General features: G+C 35.6%; 1 protein-coding gene across 6 annotated transcripts in view; it reads left to right on the plus strand.

Moving 5' to 3' along the window:
• Positions 1 to 5665: 5665 nt before the first annotated feature.
• Rim (Rab3 interacting molecule) overlaps positions 5666 to 15000 on the plus strand; it is a 300437-nt gene continuing 291102 nt past the window's right edge. For all 6 annotated transcript variants that reach the window (XM_075380711.1, XM_075380713.1, XM_075380709.1 and 3 more), the window contains exon 1: positions 5666 to 5871. In XM_075380711.1, the coding sequence (XP_075236826.1) occupies positions 5803 to 5871 (69 nt within the window). In that variant the 5' untranslated portion in view covers positions 5666 to 5802. The remainder of the gene's footprint in view (positions 5872 to 15000) is intronic.

The following is a 15000-nucleotide window of genomic DNA, read 5'->3' on the forward strand; positions in this document are numbered from 1 at the left end:
CAAAATTTCCCTTTCTTAGAAAAAAAATTACCAGACATTAACAATCGGGTAACAGGACTAAAAAATCACTCTGTACTAAGGAAATTCCGACAGTTTTTATCGTTTGTCAAAATTGTCGTTTTTTCAAAAGCGATTTTTAATCTCGGTTTTAGCAGCTTGTTTTTTTAATTCTTTAATTCGTTGTTCAGCTTCTTTCCAGGTTTTAGGTAATGATGTCATCTCATCGGCGAAAACTAAACAGTTAATCTTCAGTCCTTTAGTTCCCGGTGTTATTTCACTAATTTTGTCTAAATCTTTGTTCCGTTATCTATCTTTTCAAGAGCACGGTTAAAAAGCAGCGGAGAAAGTCCATCTCGTTGTCTCACGCCGGTTTCGATGGGAAAAGAATCAGATAATCCTCCCAGAAATTTTATTTTACGGTAGAGTATATGGTAGTTAACGTTGCTGCGATTAAGTTTACAGTTTTGTTACCTAACCTAATTCTCTTAATATCGAAAAAAAAGTGATCTTCTATCTATCTTTATTATTATTATTTATTTTTGTTATTTAGCATAGTTTCAGGAGTTAGAGTTATCCTATTTCCCAGCTCAAATTACGTAAGAACCCACCAACTTTACTCCGTATATATGATTACAGAGTGTAATCTAATGGTCTTAGAACTCTTTATTTGCTTAATGCGTCATTTTAAAACAAAAATATATTAAAAAAAATTGTTTTATATCTAGTACAAATTTTTTAAACATTATTTTTTATTTATTTGTTTTTAATAACCGATATGAAAAATTATTTCGAATCGTTAAATCATTTTTTTTATTTATTTCTATTAAAAGGTTAAATTAAATAACGTCGATAAAACTTCTAAATAAAGTTAAGAAAGGGTGCTGCATGAATTTAATATATTTTCTAGTTTTTTTAGGTAGATTTCATAAGAAAGGTACCCGTATTGTAACGGGTACCGTGATTCGACTTCCGGAAAATTTCGACTTATCTTCGCGTTTCACATCTCCCAGACCCTAAAACCACCGTCAGTTTACAAGTTTATATATACATTTCACTTTCTTGTGGAAACGTATATAACTGTCGATGACTAGCGTAATTTTGCGCCGATCGCTTTAAAATTGATACGTAAAATATAAAAACCCCAAATATCGGTCGAGTTCGTTAACGGGCCAAAATGGGATCGTCGGGGTGGAAATGGGGGAGACTTTATCGAAAAAATATATCGCTATAACATTTTTATTAAGAAAACGTCCAACTCGTTTAAAGTTCTTACTGCTTTTTGAATAAGGGCGTAAAACTTATCTAAGTAATGTTTTTCGATATGACCGACTGTCGGACCAGGGGGTGGAAACAAATGGGGTTTCGAAGACAAAAAAAATCATACCTCCCTTAATAGGCGCAGATCGAATCGGTTTAAAGTGGTCGTTAGTCCTCGTAGCACTACTTAAGACCTTTGTCTGAAACAAATTTTGATATGACCAACCCTTACGGCAAGGGATGACCAAAAAGGGAAACGGCTGGAATTGTAAGATTCCAGTCGATTCTTGTCGTATGCTAAACACGTGAAACTTTTTTTTTACGTAAAACAGCTGTCGTATTGAGTAAATTTGAAGTTTTTCTTAACTTGAAGATGAAAAGTTTTTTTTATCCCTTACTTAGCACCGATGAAATCTGCCTCCGCCTTCCGGCGTGTCGTAAGCGATTTTCTTAATCGAAATTATTAATACTTCTTGTAGTTATTTAAATAATTTTTTAAACGTTTTGATAATCTATTTTTATATAATTTTTTATCGCGTGTATTAATTATTATTATAATTGTTTTATAAGTTATGTCATAAGGTGTACCGTTCTGTAAGTGTCGGGTGATTATAATTCTTTACTTTGAAGTATCGATTTATTTTTCTACACTTGAAAATAAAATGCATTATTTGCTTTATTCGATAGAATTATGAAAACCGTTAAGTATACTATTAAAATTATTTTGCTAATTGTTTGTAAAAAATAAGATAGGTTTCAATTTTCTTGTTTATAAAGATATTAAAAATTCTGCATTTTTAACCGACATTAAAAAATCCAGCATCCTCAATACACAAGCTGTAGTGTATATATTGATAGGTTTATAAAAAAAAACAACCTCGCTAAATTTTAGGAAATGATTTTAGTACATGTCAAACCGAAAGAAAAAATCTGATGTGGACACAACATGACTTACTTATACGCCCGTTAAATTACATAAACGCATTTTTAAAAATGAAAAGTACATAAAATTTTATTTCGTTAATAACTTCTGATACTTTTTATCGTTATTATCGGATTATTATTTATCGTAAAAAAATTTTACATTCAGAGGTTAATAATTATTAATAAATCGATACATATTTTTTATATTTTTTTTTTGGCCGAATTCTTACCTATTTTTAATCAGCTTCTACAATGAATCTATAAGGAAGTCGTATGACCAACCGTCACGTGAAATAGGGCCACCCGATGAAAATCCTCAAGCGATACAAAAACAACAGCGTAACATAACAAACAAACAATAATGTAACGTAAATAATATAACGTTTGACAGTTCCTTTGAGTGTCCGTTCGAATATCCAGTCGACATTAACATTAAAACGACGAAATAGGTAACAACTTTAAATAGAACGGTAAACGAAACGGTAACGGGCCATCAACAACATCAAACACATGGAGCTGTTTTAGTCTCCTAACGTCTACGCTCTTGTCTAGCAGATTCAAAGCTAGATGATTAATACGCTTATCGTATCGGGACACATACCTTGAAACTAGATGTCCAACTTCCTCTCGAACGTATGGAATGCCTACGTAATCGTGAATCTCAGCAGTCCTCGCAAACCACGGCGCGTGGGTTATGTTCCGTAGAAGTTTGTTTTAAAACCTTCGAACGACCTCCACATCGCTGTTACTGGCCGTTCCCCGGAGTTCAATTCCGTACGTCCATATCGGTTTAAAGCGTGCCTTGCAGAGCAGAATCTTGTCGGACAAAAAAAGTTGTGATCTCTTACCCGACATCCAGCGTATCTTCTTCATCCGGTACATCGGTACATCATACTACGCGTACTGGAAGACATTCTTCTTCCGGAATATCTAACACGATCCTCCCGCGTCAAACGGCGATCAAGGTAGAAGCCCAAGCACCGTACCGTTCTGACTCGAGGTATCTCGACACCGTATAACCGAACCGCAGGGCGATCTTTCCTCCTCATCGTGAAGGTCACGCGGCTGGACTTGGCCGGATTAACCCTTTATCCTTCATGTATGCAAGCAAACGCTGACGGTATCCGTTGCAGATTGAAATTTCTCCTAGGCGGTAGTCGGACTACCGTCAACCGCCAAGATCGCCGTGTCATCCGCGTACGACGCAACCGTGATATCGGCTGGAATAGGTCAGAAGTGTAGATCAGGAACAGAACCGACCCCTGAACTGAACTTGCGGAACCCCCGAGTCGTTATCGAGAAACACTGACATCTCTTGATTGTAATTAACGCGCGTGAAGCGACCGTCTAAGTAGTCGCGTAGAATTATAAAGTACGGTTGTGGTAGGCGCAGATTTCAATCCGAAAAGAAGACGCGGTATCCAAACCTTGTCAAATACCTTCTCTATGTCCAACAAGGCCGCCGAACTCGTGTCGATTTCACTCTGGAAGCGATTATCTTCCAGAAACCTGACGATAACACCGGCGATTCTGCGGGCTTGTTCCGCAGTCGAGTGACCGCCCCTAAAGCCGAATCGATGATCGGGTATCACTCCTTCACTTTCCAACGCCGACTACAATCCGAACAAGAACAGCTTCTCAAAGATTTTAGATAAAACCGGTAGCAGGCTTATAGGGGGCATCCTTCACAAAAAATGGTAGTCCCTCCTCAGAGGAGACGCTCTCAACATACTGCTTGAACGTGTTTTGTTTGATAAGATTGCTTTGTAGCAACGGCATTAAGCAAGTAGCGGCGGACGCCGTCTCAGTGATGCACAAAATTAGGACAATTGCTCAGAAAGACTACGGGTTGTCAAATGAACACGATGTACCCAGGTGTCTTTGAAAGCACGACTTCTTACGCGGCGCCCGTTTGGGCGCATAGGTTTGGATATGAATAGAGCACTTCTTCAAAATTTAAGGAGTGCCTAGCGCAGAGACTTAATTATACGCACTGGTGTTTTTAAAAAGACCTCCTACGAGGCTACCGAATAACGATTTTTATTAAACGCGCTTGTATGTGAATGTGAATCGTATTCGATTCGGTGAAGGAGAAAACGAAATATAACTTTATTCCTTAGTTTCCGTAATAAGCACGATATGATATGAGATGCTTGTTATTCTTAAGGATGCCTTTGTCGATTTGAGAGTGAGTTTTGTTTCGTGTCGGTTATAACAATTATCACACAAATAAGTAATGCGGTACCTCATTTATTATGTTTGATCAAATGCCCGGAAAAAATATCTCTTTCATCTCGTTATAAACTAAATGAATGAAACGATAACATCTACGAGTAAATATTAACTCGTAGAATAATTAGTAAAAAAAAAAATTAATTTGTACATTATTATTTGATCTACAATATTTAAATAAGAAAAACCTGACAAAACAATTGTAGAACTTTCCCGTCTGTTATAGCGCTATCTAGACTGGAAAGTAATATCATTTTTACGTTCCCGGCTACACCTCATTTGCTGTTGCAGCAGTTCAGATAAACAGGGAAAGCACAGCGGTTGGCCAGAAGTTTGGTATCGGCAGTTTTGCAAATTTCGACGTTTGAACACTCCCTTAGTACAAAAAAACACAAAACGGTTACAGAAATTTGCAGATTTATGTACGTACGTACGTACGTACGTTTTTTTGGCTTATATTTTGATTAATATCTCCGTCCTGACCCATCACAAATTCCTCTAAAGCGGATGAAGAAAATTCATGTTATGAAGATTTTCATCTTATTAAATTTTGAACAGAATTAAGAAAAAGCCGAGAACAAAGTATTTTTTATACTTTCCTTACTTCTTATACGGTTACTTATTCTTATACGGTGTAAAGATTTCTTTTTTTGAAACGGGGGTAATTTAAAATGAAGTTTTATCTCAAAATTATAATTATATGTTTACATAAACCAAAAAGAGGTGTAAAAATTCCAAAACTCGGTATGTTTTTATCTTTTCTGTTCCCTCAACTCCAAAATCGCTTTCCAAGAAAGTTTTTTGACGTTTACTATGTTAAATGGAAGAAACTAAAAAAAACTAAAAAACACTACGTCCCTTAAAACCTTTCACAAACCAAATTTATTGAAACGCGAACATATTTCTCCACGATGAAAATACGTAACCCAATTTAATGAACGTGACGCACATACACTACAGACTCGCCGAACCGGAGGGGAAGGCCAAAGGCTTATGAGCGATTCGATGACCTTCAAGTAATGCGCATGCGCCATATACGGACGGGCCATATAAAACCGGCTGAGGTCGGTTTTGTACCGGCCCGTCCGGTATATCGCACCTTCGGCTCGATTTATTTATTTATTTTTAATTGAATTTAATTTTTTTTTCTTTTGAAATTTTCACCGTTTAGTTTTACGTTTACTATTTGAGAACCGTTCTATTATATAAAATTATAAATATTTTCCATTAATTTAATACTTCTTTCTTTTTAGGCGGAAACAAGATGAAGTTGAAATTTTAGAAGAAACGATACGACAAAGATCAGAACAGCAGAAAAAAGCCGGTATTGAATTGGACGCTACGTGTCATATATGTCTAAAAACAAAGTTCGCCGATGGTGTGGGCCACATGTGCAACTATTGTAACATAAGATGCTGTGCAAGGTGTGGCGGTAAAGTTACGCTGCGTTCAAATAAGGTAAGTTAAACGAGCGTTTTAAAAATTTATTTCTTATCGATTTAAATCTACTTTCTGTGTAAATCGCCGATCGTGAAACATTTTCGCCCGCCGCCCGCATCAAAAACTTTCTATCGCACCCCAAAATTTATAAAACTTATCATCTGTTGAAAATAATAATTGCAATTGCGTGTCGTATCCTATTTTTGAGTCGAGACTTAATTAAAACGCATATTTGGAAGTATTTTTAATAAATTGCTTTCAAAAAATTACAATTGTATCTATATAGTTATTTAACGACAATAGCCGTAAGTCGCCGCGTTCGGTAACATGCAGCCGATTTCTCTTTTTGATTAGCGACGTTGCTACAGCAGTATCCACCTTCAGACAAATACGACGACGGGAATGCTATCAGAAATCGTTCCGCCCATGCGCTCGATCAAATACGAAGAAAAACTTTCAGTTTTAACTTTTCTTCTCGCTTGATATCTTCATCGATCTGATTTTTTGTGCGTCTAATCTTTATGCGAATATCTAAAAACCGATTTCTAGACTTTTCGAAATTCGACCGCTTGATAGGGGTGAAGAAAGGTAAAAGATATTTGAATAACGGTCGTAAATTTTCCTCGATTTCCGACTATATTAAACGAGATATTCGTCGCAATGGAGCTTGCAAATACTCTTCGTATAAATATTTAAAAACCTTTTTCGGGTTTTTATTAATTTTGATGTTTTTAAGGGGGTGCAATGATGTACGGCGTGGCGGCTTAACCGACCCGGCTCCTGTTACTGTATGTACGACGCTACTGGTTGCATCTGCTTCCGGTTATTTGGCTAAAAATAAAAATAAAAGTAATTTAAAAAAAAAAGAGGAACGAAGTACGGTCATCTTTTAGTAATGTTTATCGGGTAACGCTAAGAACCGGGAAAAATAGTTTTTTACCCGTACGAAGTATCCCGTCGTAACTAATATTTTTAAGAGGGAGGTTGACTTTTTTGAAAACCGCATCCTTAGATCGGTCAAAGTTTCGGGTCCTTTACCGGCCAAACTGTCGCTATACAAATTGCAATACGCCGATAGTTTTTGTAAATTGTACAGGGTTTACAATGCAGCGGTCACCAACCGGCGGTTCGCAAAAAAATCTGAACATTATTTGCATTTTTTTACGTTTTATTAATAACGAAAGTAAAAATATATTTTAACGAACTCTTCCATTCTGAATGACAATTTTTGTAAGTTTTTAATATTTTTTCGTTTAAAAATGACAAAGATATTTTTTTGGCCGTTAAATGCAAGGAAAATTTAAGGACGTGTACACTCTACGAGGAAAAATGGATGTTTTCAAAAGAAAATAAATGCGGTTGGCTGATGAAATTCCGGAAATGTTTTCAAATTTTGTTGAATGTATGAGAGAGATGGATCTCAACCGGCAGGTGATAACGATTGTTTTACAGCACTTACAGTAGTAACGCGTGGAATCAAGTTCCCGATCGTGGCAAAATGTGAATAATAGAAATAAATCATTTTGAATCAAACATTCAAGATTGCAATTTAAGAATAAATGAAAAAGAAAGACTCATCCGTCTATCATCTTACGTCGGTTACAAAGCTAAATTCCAGTCATCGTTATAAAAAAAACCTCATTTTTGGCTCTCCATAAAAAGGAGCACAACATTTATGTGCGAAATCACATTTTAATCGGCCACTGGTCACGGTTTGAAATTAATACGGCTCTTTCACTTGCATTATCGTTATTGGAGCAAAAAATCCATAAACGCCTTTCGAACAAGCAGGGAACAAATATCTCACTAAAAATATTTAATACTTAAATGAACTTCAATTATTTTGGAATAATTAAATTAAGTTTAATAATTTTGTTACGATTAAACCACCTTGAAATACCGGGTGATTCAAAAAGGATTTGACAACTTTAAAAACATAAAAATTTATCGAGATAGCTTACAGATTCGTTTGAGATCTGGTTTCATAAAATTTCATAAAAACACCCGACATTCACATCGGTTCGATGTGACTTCCGTTTGTAATGCGACATACATCCCGCCTGAAGTCGATTTCATTCAAGACTGTAGCCGGCAAGTCGTGCGTTACCTCTGCAGCTGCGGTTTTAATTCGAAGTCTTAGCTCGACAAGTCGGCAGGCAAAAACGGTACGTAAACCCGATCTGTAACGAAACCTCACAAGAAAAAATCTAGCGGGATCAAATCTGGGAAGCGAGGTGGCCATGCGATTGGAGATTTACGACCGATCCACCGACCTGAGGTCGATCCACCAGTATCGTAAAAATCTCTTATTTCTAGGCAAAGTGAAGCGGTTCCCATCTTGCTCATCGTCGTCTAACCGAGGAATTAGAACGTTTTTTTACAACTTTCAAATAAACGATACCGTTTACGGTCGCATCCTGGAAGAAGAACGTACCGTACAGTCTTTGTTTGCTTAGGCTAGTACGAATGCGCTACAAAGTTTCACGAGGTTTTTCGCTAGCTTATATTCGGCAGTTACTGGTGTTCACCTTGCCGCCGATGTGAAACGTTAACTCGTCGCTAAAGATTACATCGTCTAAAAATCTATCGTTGATTATGTCGATCGCTTCCGTGCAAAACTGCAGCCGAGAAACTTTGTCGTCATCTGTAATGCGTTGAACTACGCTTAGTTTGTTCGGCTTCAAGCGCAATCGATCACGTAATGCGCGCCAAACAGTCGTTTGTGGAATTCCGGTCTGACGTGACGCACGTCGAGTCGATTCCTTCGGAGTACGCGCAAAGCTTCCTCTTGAGTTGTTCCGCAGCAGCTTCAGGGACGCGTGGGCGTTCTGGTGAATTTGTACGTTTATCAGAACAACCTGTCTCGACAAAGGTTTGGTGTCGAGAGTAAATGGTACGCCTACTAGGAGGCTCTCTACCGTACTCTATGGAAATTACGTCGAACTGCAGTTGCCGACTGCAAATCGTGAATCTAAAACGCACAGCGAGCACGTTCCGCACCGGTAAGTATATTCATTTTTAATAAAACTGTTGACAGTGTTGACAGCGCTGGTGGCCGAATTCGGTACTAATGAGATACGGGAGTCAAAACTAGGTGTTTTGCTGTGAAATGACTCGACCGAATCTGTAAGTTATATCGATAAATTTTTAAATGCTTTTAAATCTGCGAAGTCTTTTTTGAATCTCCCGGTATTTTTTTACGATTAAATAAGCGTTTATAATTTTGTTATATTACATAGATGCATTTCATATTATTAAAATGGTCTCTAATCCTTTTTTTTTAAATGTATTTATTTTTTTTAAAACATTCATATTAGTGGTCGGCGGGATTTAAAATTATGAATTTACCGGTCCGTGAGGTCCAAGAGGTTTGACAACCTGTATTATAATGCCCGAAAAATAATACCGTATAAGTAAAATAAATTGTGTAATAACTATTTTGTAGAAAAAATTTTGAAAGTAAGAGTATTAAAAGTAACAGAATAATAAAAATATAAGCAAATCAAATTTATTATCGATTTAACAAATAAGTAAAACGAAATTTAATCGAACTGTTGGAAATTAAATGTTTAAAGGATTCAAGATTAATTTAACGATATACATAATGTCTGGCGAAGAAACTGAGAAACTTTCAGGACTTGTTCTGCTGGTGAAATTAATGAAAAATGAATCATATAAACATAGATTTGGAAACGCTGTGTTTTCGAGTTACGGTTGGCGAAAGATTTCACTCGGATTTCAGCTTTTATAATAAAAAAAATCTACTGTAATTTTTGGGACCCAAATTTAGAAGTAAAGTCGGTGATTTCTTATGTAATTTAAGCTGGGAAATAGGAAACAATAGGTCCCAGAACTGTAACTCCAGTAGTTTTTAAGATATCTGACGTGAAACACAAAATTCGGTATCAATAAACAAGTTTTTTTTTTAGATTTGTACTACAATAGCTTTGTTAAATGACTAATAATGCGGAAGATCTTCTAATAAAACTCGTAGAGAATTTAATTTTGAGAAAATTAATGTAAATACACCGATAAAATGTAAACAAAAATATTTAATTCGAGTCCCAAAAATTCCTTTTTTTTTGTTTTTCTGGGTGAAAAACGCTTTCGTATTATTATCGCCCGGACAAGATGTATTTGTCGTAAAAAATAACCGTTAAAAAATGGAAGATTAAAAACGAATTAAAAACTTAAAAACCCAGAAACGGGAGATTACATCGTCAAAGAAAAAGGCATGTAACACCTGCTAAAAACGAAATAAAGACGCAAAGATATATTACGTTATATACGAGTACATCTTAAAAAAATAAAATTACCATTTTCTCTAGGGTAAATGGCATAAGCGATTTATATATTCGAATATAAAAGAACGGCCCTAAGAAATCGTAAAACTCAAGTTAAAAACATTTCATTTTCTTCTAGAATAATTTTCCGATGCCACGTAACAGATACAATCCACAAGGATGCGGTGCACTGTTAGTTGGCAGTCGCACTACTCAAACGGCTGCAACCGGTTGAATCATCAGATTTCCACGAGCGAGCCTGGTGTTCCACATAACCTCCTCTCGACGGTTATTTCTGTACGAGGAGCTCCACGGTGACGCAGTTTACTTAATCGGGTGAAGTTTAAGAACGACAAAATCGTTCGAAGTGACGCGATCGATGAAAGGAGGCTGGAAACAAGCCCCCTTTGCCGCACTATCAGCGCGCTCATCGCTGAAATCCGAATATTTCTAAGGATCCAGCAGAAGGTCGTACTTGTATTACGGCGGTTCATTTGCGAAATCACACGCGGAATTTCACAGACAAGAGGGTGTCTGCAGTACACGTCACTAATTGCCTGTAAGGCACTCAAAGAATGACCAAACAAGTACAGTTCGAAATGTTGGCTAATTATATTTAAGATCGCATTAATAGCAAAAATCTCGACGACGAAAATACTAGCGATGCCGGGGGGGGGGGGAAGGTCAAACGTGCAATAGTAGCCAAAAATTACACTTTTTGGATTCGCTTCGAAAACAAAGCGTTTCCAGATCTATGTTTATATAAAAGTTTTCATTATTTTTACCAGTAGAACATGTCCTGATTGTTTCTCCGTTTCTTCTTGAAACACTCTGTATAAACAACTTGAAAAATAATCTCTTCAATGATTATATTGTTTCAATTTTTTTAGTTTTCAATACGTTAAAGTCGAACCGATTAAAAAAAAATTGTGAAATGTCTACTTATCTGATTTGATGCTGACTGGAACCGGTTGAATTTTTAAAGATTTATAATTTTTTACTTTACGGCACATTTTTTAAAAGTTGCTTTTAGTATTATTTTATTTGGTATTCTTTAATCTTATATTTATTTAAAATACGTAGAAAAAAAACAAATTTTTGTTCTTATAAAAACAAATCTGACGACAAAGTTGCAATACTTTACTGGCTTCGGTTATTTATTCTTACATAGCGAAAAAATAACGATACGTAAAAATAAACTAAAAAAAAAGCTTTTAAAAATTCACGAAATCGATATTTTTAAACTTAGATCGGTTTTCCCACTCCCAAACTATTTTCTCGGGTTACTTGCACTATTATGTCCAGGAAGACACAAAAAAATCGGTTAAAAAATAAAAAGATAGTTTTTCCTATCTTTGGGGCAAATCCTTTTTAAAAATTAGTAAGATAAGCGCGTACGCATGTACCGAACATAATATAAAGTATTTGGTTGTTTCCAAATGTTTGAAAAAATTGACCCGAATGAAACGATCTACTTCACCGCCTGCAGATATTCATCCCAAACTTTTACCGATAAATTGTCACGTACGCGTCAGTATCTAAATTTTTATTGTAATCGTTTTATCCGGTCAAAAGTTTTTTTTTGTTTTTGTTTTTTTTAACCTTTTTCCACAGAGGATGAAATGCGTGTTTTGTAGCGTGTGTGAAAAACGCCATACCTGACCAGGATTCGAACCCAGGACTAGGTCAAAAGCTTCAAACACACCGACACGCTACGAACAATACGACCCGTTTATTTTTGTTTTTTGGGGTCCCTGGGTCGTAAAAGACAGAAAAATCCGTAATTCGGTTTTGTACCGATTACCTACTTTCCTTCTTGCAGCGGAGCTCTACAGCTATGATGCCGGGAAAGGAAAAGAATATCTATTTTCAAATTTTGTTTAATTTTTCGTTTAAAAATCTTTTACTTAGGCGACGGGTAATAAATTTACTATATAATTACCCGAGAAACTTTGTAAAATAAAAGCCTAAATAAATAAAATAAAAGAGCAAGTCTAGAACAAATATTTAAAAAAAGAAAGAAGTCGATTGAAAATCCAAATTATTTGTTTTTATTCGATTTACGACTACGATTGTGATTTTATTTAAAATTTGAACGCGATACTTATTAAATCGAGTTATGTGTAGTGCATTTTCTGTCGAATACTGCGAAGAGTAATAATCTCTCGTTAATAGTTGGGTAAACAAAAAACTCCTTGAAACACTTTAGTTTGGTCGCAGTGGAAATTTTAATTTAAAAGTGTGTTGTATAATGTAAAATATTATAAAGTAACCGAGTCGGGACTTATATCGAAACCGGGGTAAAAGATTATTCAAAGCATTACGCATTTTATGTTTGCATATCGTGTTGTGCATTACTTTGTCTACATTATGAATTAAGAGGTAAATTGAACCTCTATAATCCATTACGTGTTTCCGCATTATGAATAGTAAGGTATTATTTTTTATTAAAATTATAACTGTTACAATTCTTTGATTTAAATCGTTAAGTGTGACAATTGTCTTTACTAAACAAATAAAATCTGATTTCAAAAAATCGTACTAAAAATTAAAAAAAAAAAAAAATAATTCACGGAACTGAAAAGAAAGTAACGTATAATAATTCGACACAGATTTCAAAAAATTAAAAAAAAGCCTAGTTTTGAAACCGTTATTTGATATAACAAAGTCGTTATACTTTCCTGGGGTCGGTTATTTATTGTTATGTAATGAAAAAATAAAGATGCGTAAAAAGTACAAATTCAAAAAATCGATATTTTTAAAATTCGATCGGCTCCCGCACCAACAATAATGTGTCCAAAAGTATTATTTTTGTGGACCCCGAGGGTCTGGGTTCTAGCCCAAGCAAACCCCGGAGTCAACTCAGGGACATTTCGGGGCCTCCCGGGGGCCGTGAAGCCTACCCCAGGGCCGCAGAGCTCGCTTTGGTCGCCATTCCCTCTACCCAGAGAGCTCCTCTCCCAGGGCCCCCGCGCTGTTCGTTATCCTCGTGGTTGCGAGAATAATACTGATAAATAAGAAACTCGATGAAGAAACTGATTTACGAAATACAGAATAGTAGTAACTACGCCGACTAAGTTACACACACCTTTGTCGACAAAAAATGTATAACTTATTTTTTTTGTCGCGGTGACAAATAAGTAACAAACAGACAACCTTTATATATAAATATATATACGTTTCCGAATAACCGTGGTCTGTTAGATCGAGAATGTACCAGATGTATACAAAAGTTAGTCTTCGGTCTTCTAACGAATACCCCGTTTGAATTTTGAAAATCGACGATCGCTTGCAGAGATATTAGAACAGAACCCCATTGCACCTCCTAAAACAGCGGCCCAGAGGCGCTGATTGTTTGTAAACAATCGATGGTGACGATCGGTGTAGCCTCCCGCGAAGGCCTCGCATGATTCACCACTCTGGTCAGACAAGAAACACGTAATTGTTAAACAAAGGTTTTTGAATTTTATCGAACGTAAATTTAATTTTTTTAATATTATTCATTTGACCGATCTGAATCGTTCGGTTCATACCCGACGGTTCATTAAATTTACGCTTCGACTGGCAAATCTCCAATCCTAAATATTTTTTTTTTCGAAATTATTGAGACGAAAAATTTTAAAAAACCTCTCAGTTATGCCAAGAAACATAGGTAAAAATTTGGTTGCGGTTGATCTAGTAGTATTTTGTTTATCCCGAACAAACAAAAACCCTCTTCCTCTTTTTATAAAAATCTGATGCGGACACCACATGATTTCCTTGCACGCCTAATAAATTACAAATATACACTTTTCTAAAATGAAAAGTACATAAAATTTTACTTCGTTAAAAACTTGTGATCTTTTTTCATTTTTTTTTTTTATTGTTATTATCGAATTATCATTTATCGTACTTTTTTTTACTATCAGAGGTTAATTAATAATTATTAATAAATTAAAATATTTAAATTAAAAAAAGAGATTCGTCCGATGCGCCTTCGCCTTGTAAGATGCAAATATTTTATTAATTAAAATCTTGTTTGGCTATAACTGTGGAACCGATGAAAATAAGTAACGCTTCTGATATATCGTCGAAAAGATCTCGATGAGGGCTTCTTACTGTAGTTAAGAAAAAGTCCAAAATACATTTTCTTTTTTATTTTGGGCTTTTTTTTGAACGCTTTTGGTTCAGTCGATCGCAATGAAAAGGGGAGGTCCACAACTAAGCATTACAACAGTCCTAAATCCAAAATTTCAACATCCTACGGTTAATCGTTTTTGAGTTATGCGAGATACATAAACGTACGTACGTCACACCGAAACTAGTTAAACTGGATTCAGGGGTGATCAAAATGGATATTTCCGTTGAAATCTGAAAACCGAAATTTTTCGCGTTCACAATACTTTCTTTACTTCGAACAAGGAAGTAATAGTAAAGATATATAATCGATGTAATAAATAAAAAGAAATCGAAAAAACTTTCGATCGTGTGGGAATGACGAAAATTCAGGGACAGATGAACGCATGTACACCGAGCTTATTTTTATATTTTAGTATGTTCATTCCTTAGTATTCGTGAAAAGAAATTATCTAATAGCCTTAACTGATGCACGTTATACTCCTTTACGTATCTTTATAAAAGACGGAAGCTTCTCGTCTTTGTGTTTCTTGCTTTTGAGTCGCTCATAGCAATAATACTAATTTAAAATAAATAAATTTTAAAAATAAAAAATAATACTTGTTATTTTTCGATTTTGGGCACTTTAGGACCACCGTTCCGACTACCTTGGCTTCTCTTTTTTCTCTTTTCCCAGCACCACATACTCTTCGCATCTTGTTGTCGGTGTTCTTCCAACCGTTTCATTTTTAGATTCGGTTTCCAATTT

The sequence above is a fragment of the Lycorma delicatula genome, chromosome 12, assembly GCF_047948215.1.
Source record: "Lycorma delicatula isolate Av1 chromosome 12, ASM4794821v1, whole genome shotgun sequence".
NCBI lineage: Eukaryota > Metazoa > Arthropoda > Insecta > Hemiptera > Fulgoridae > Lycorma > Lycorma delicatula.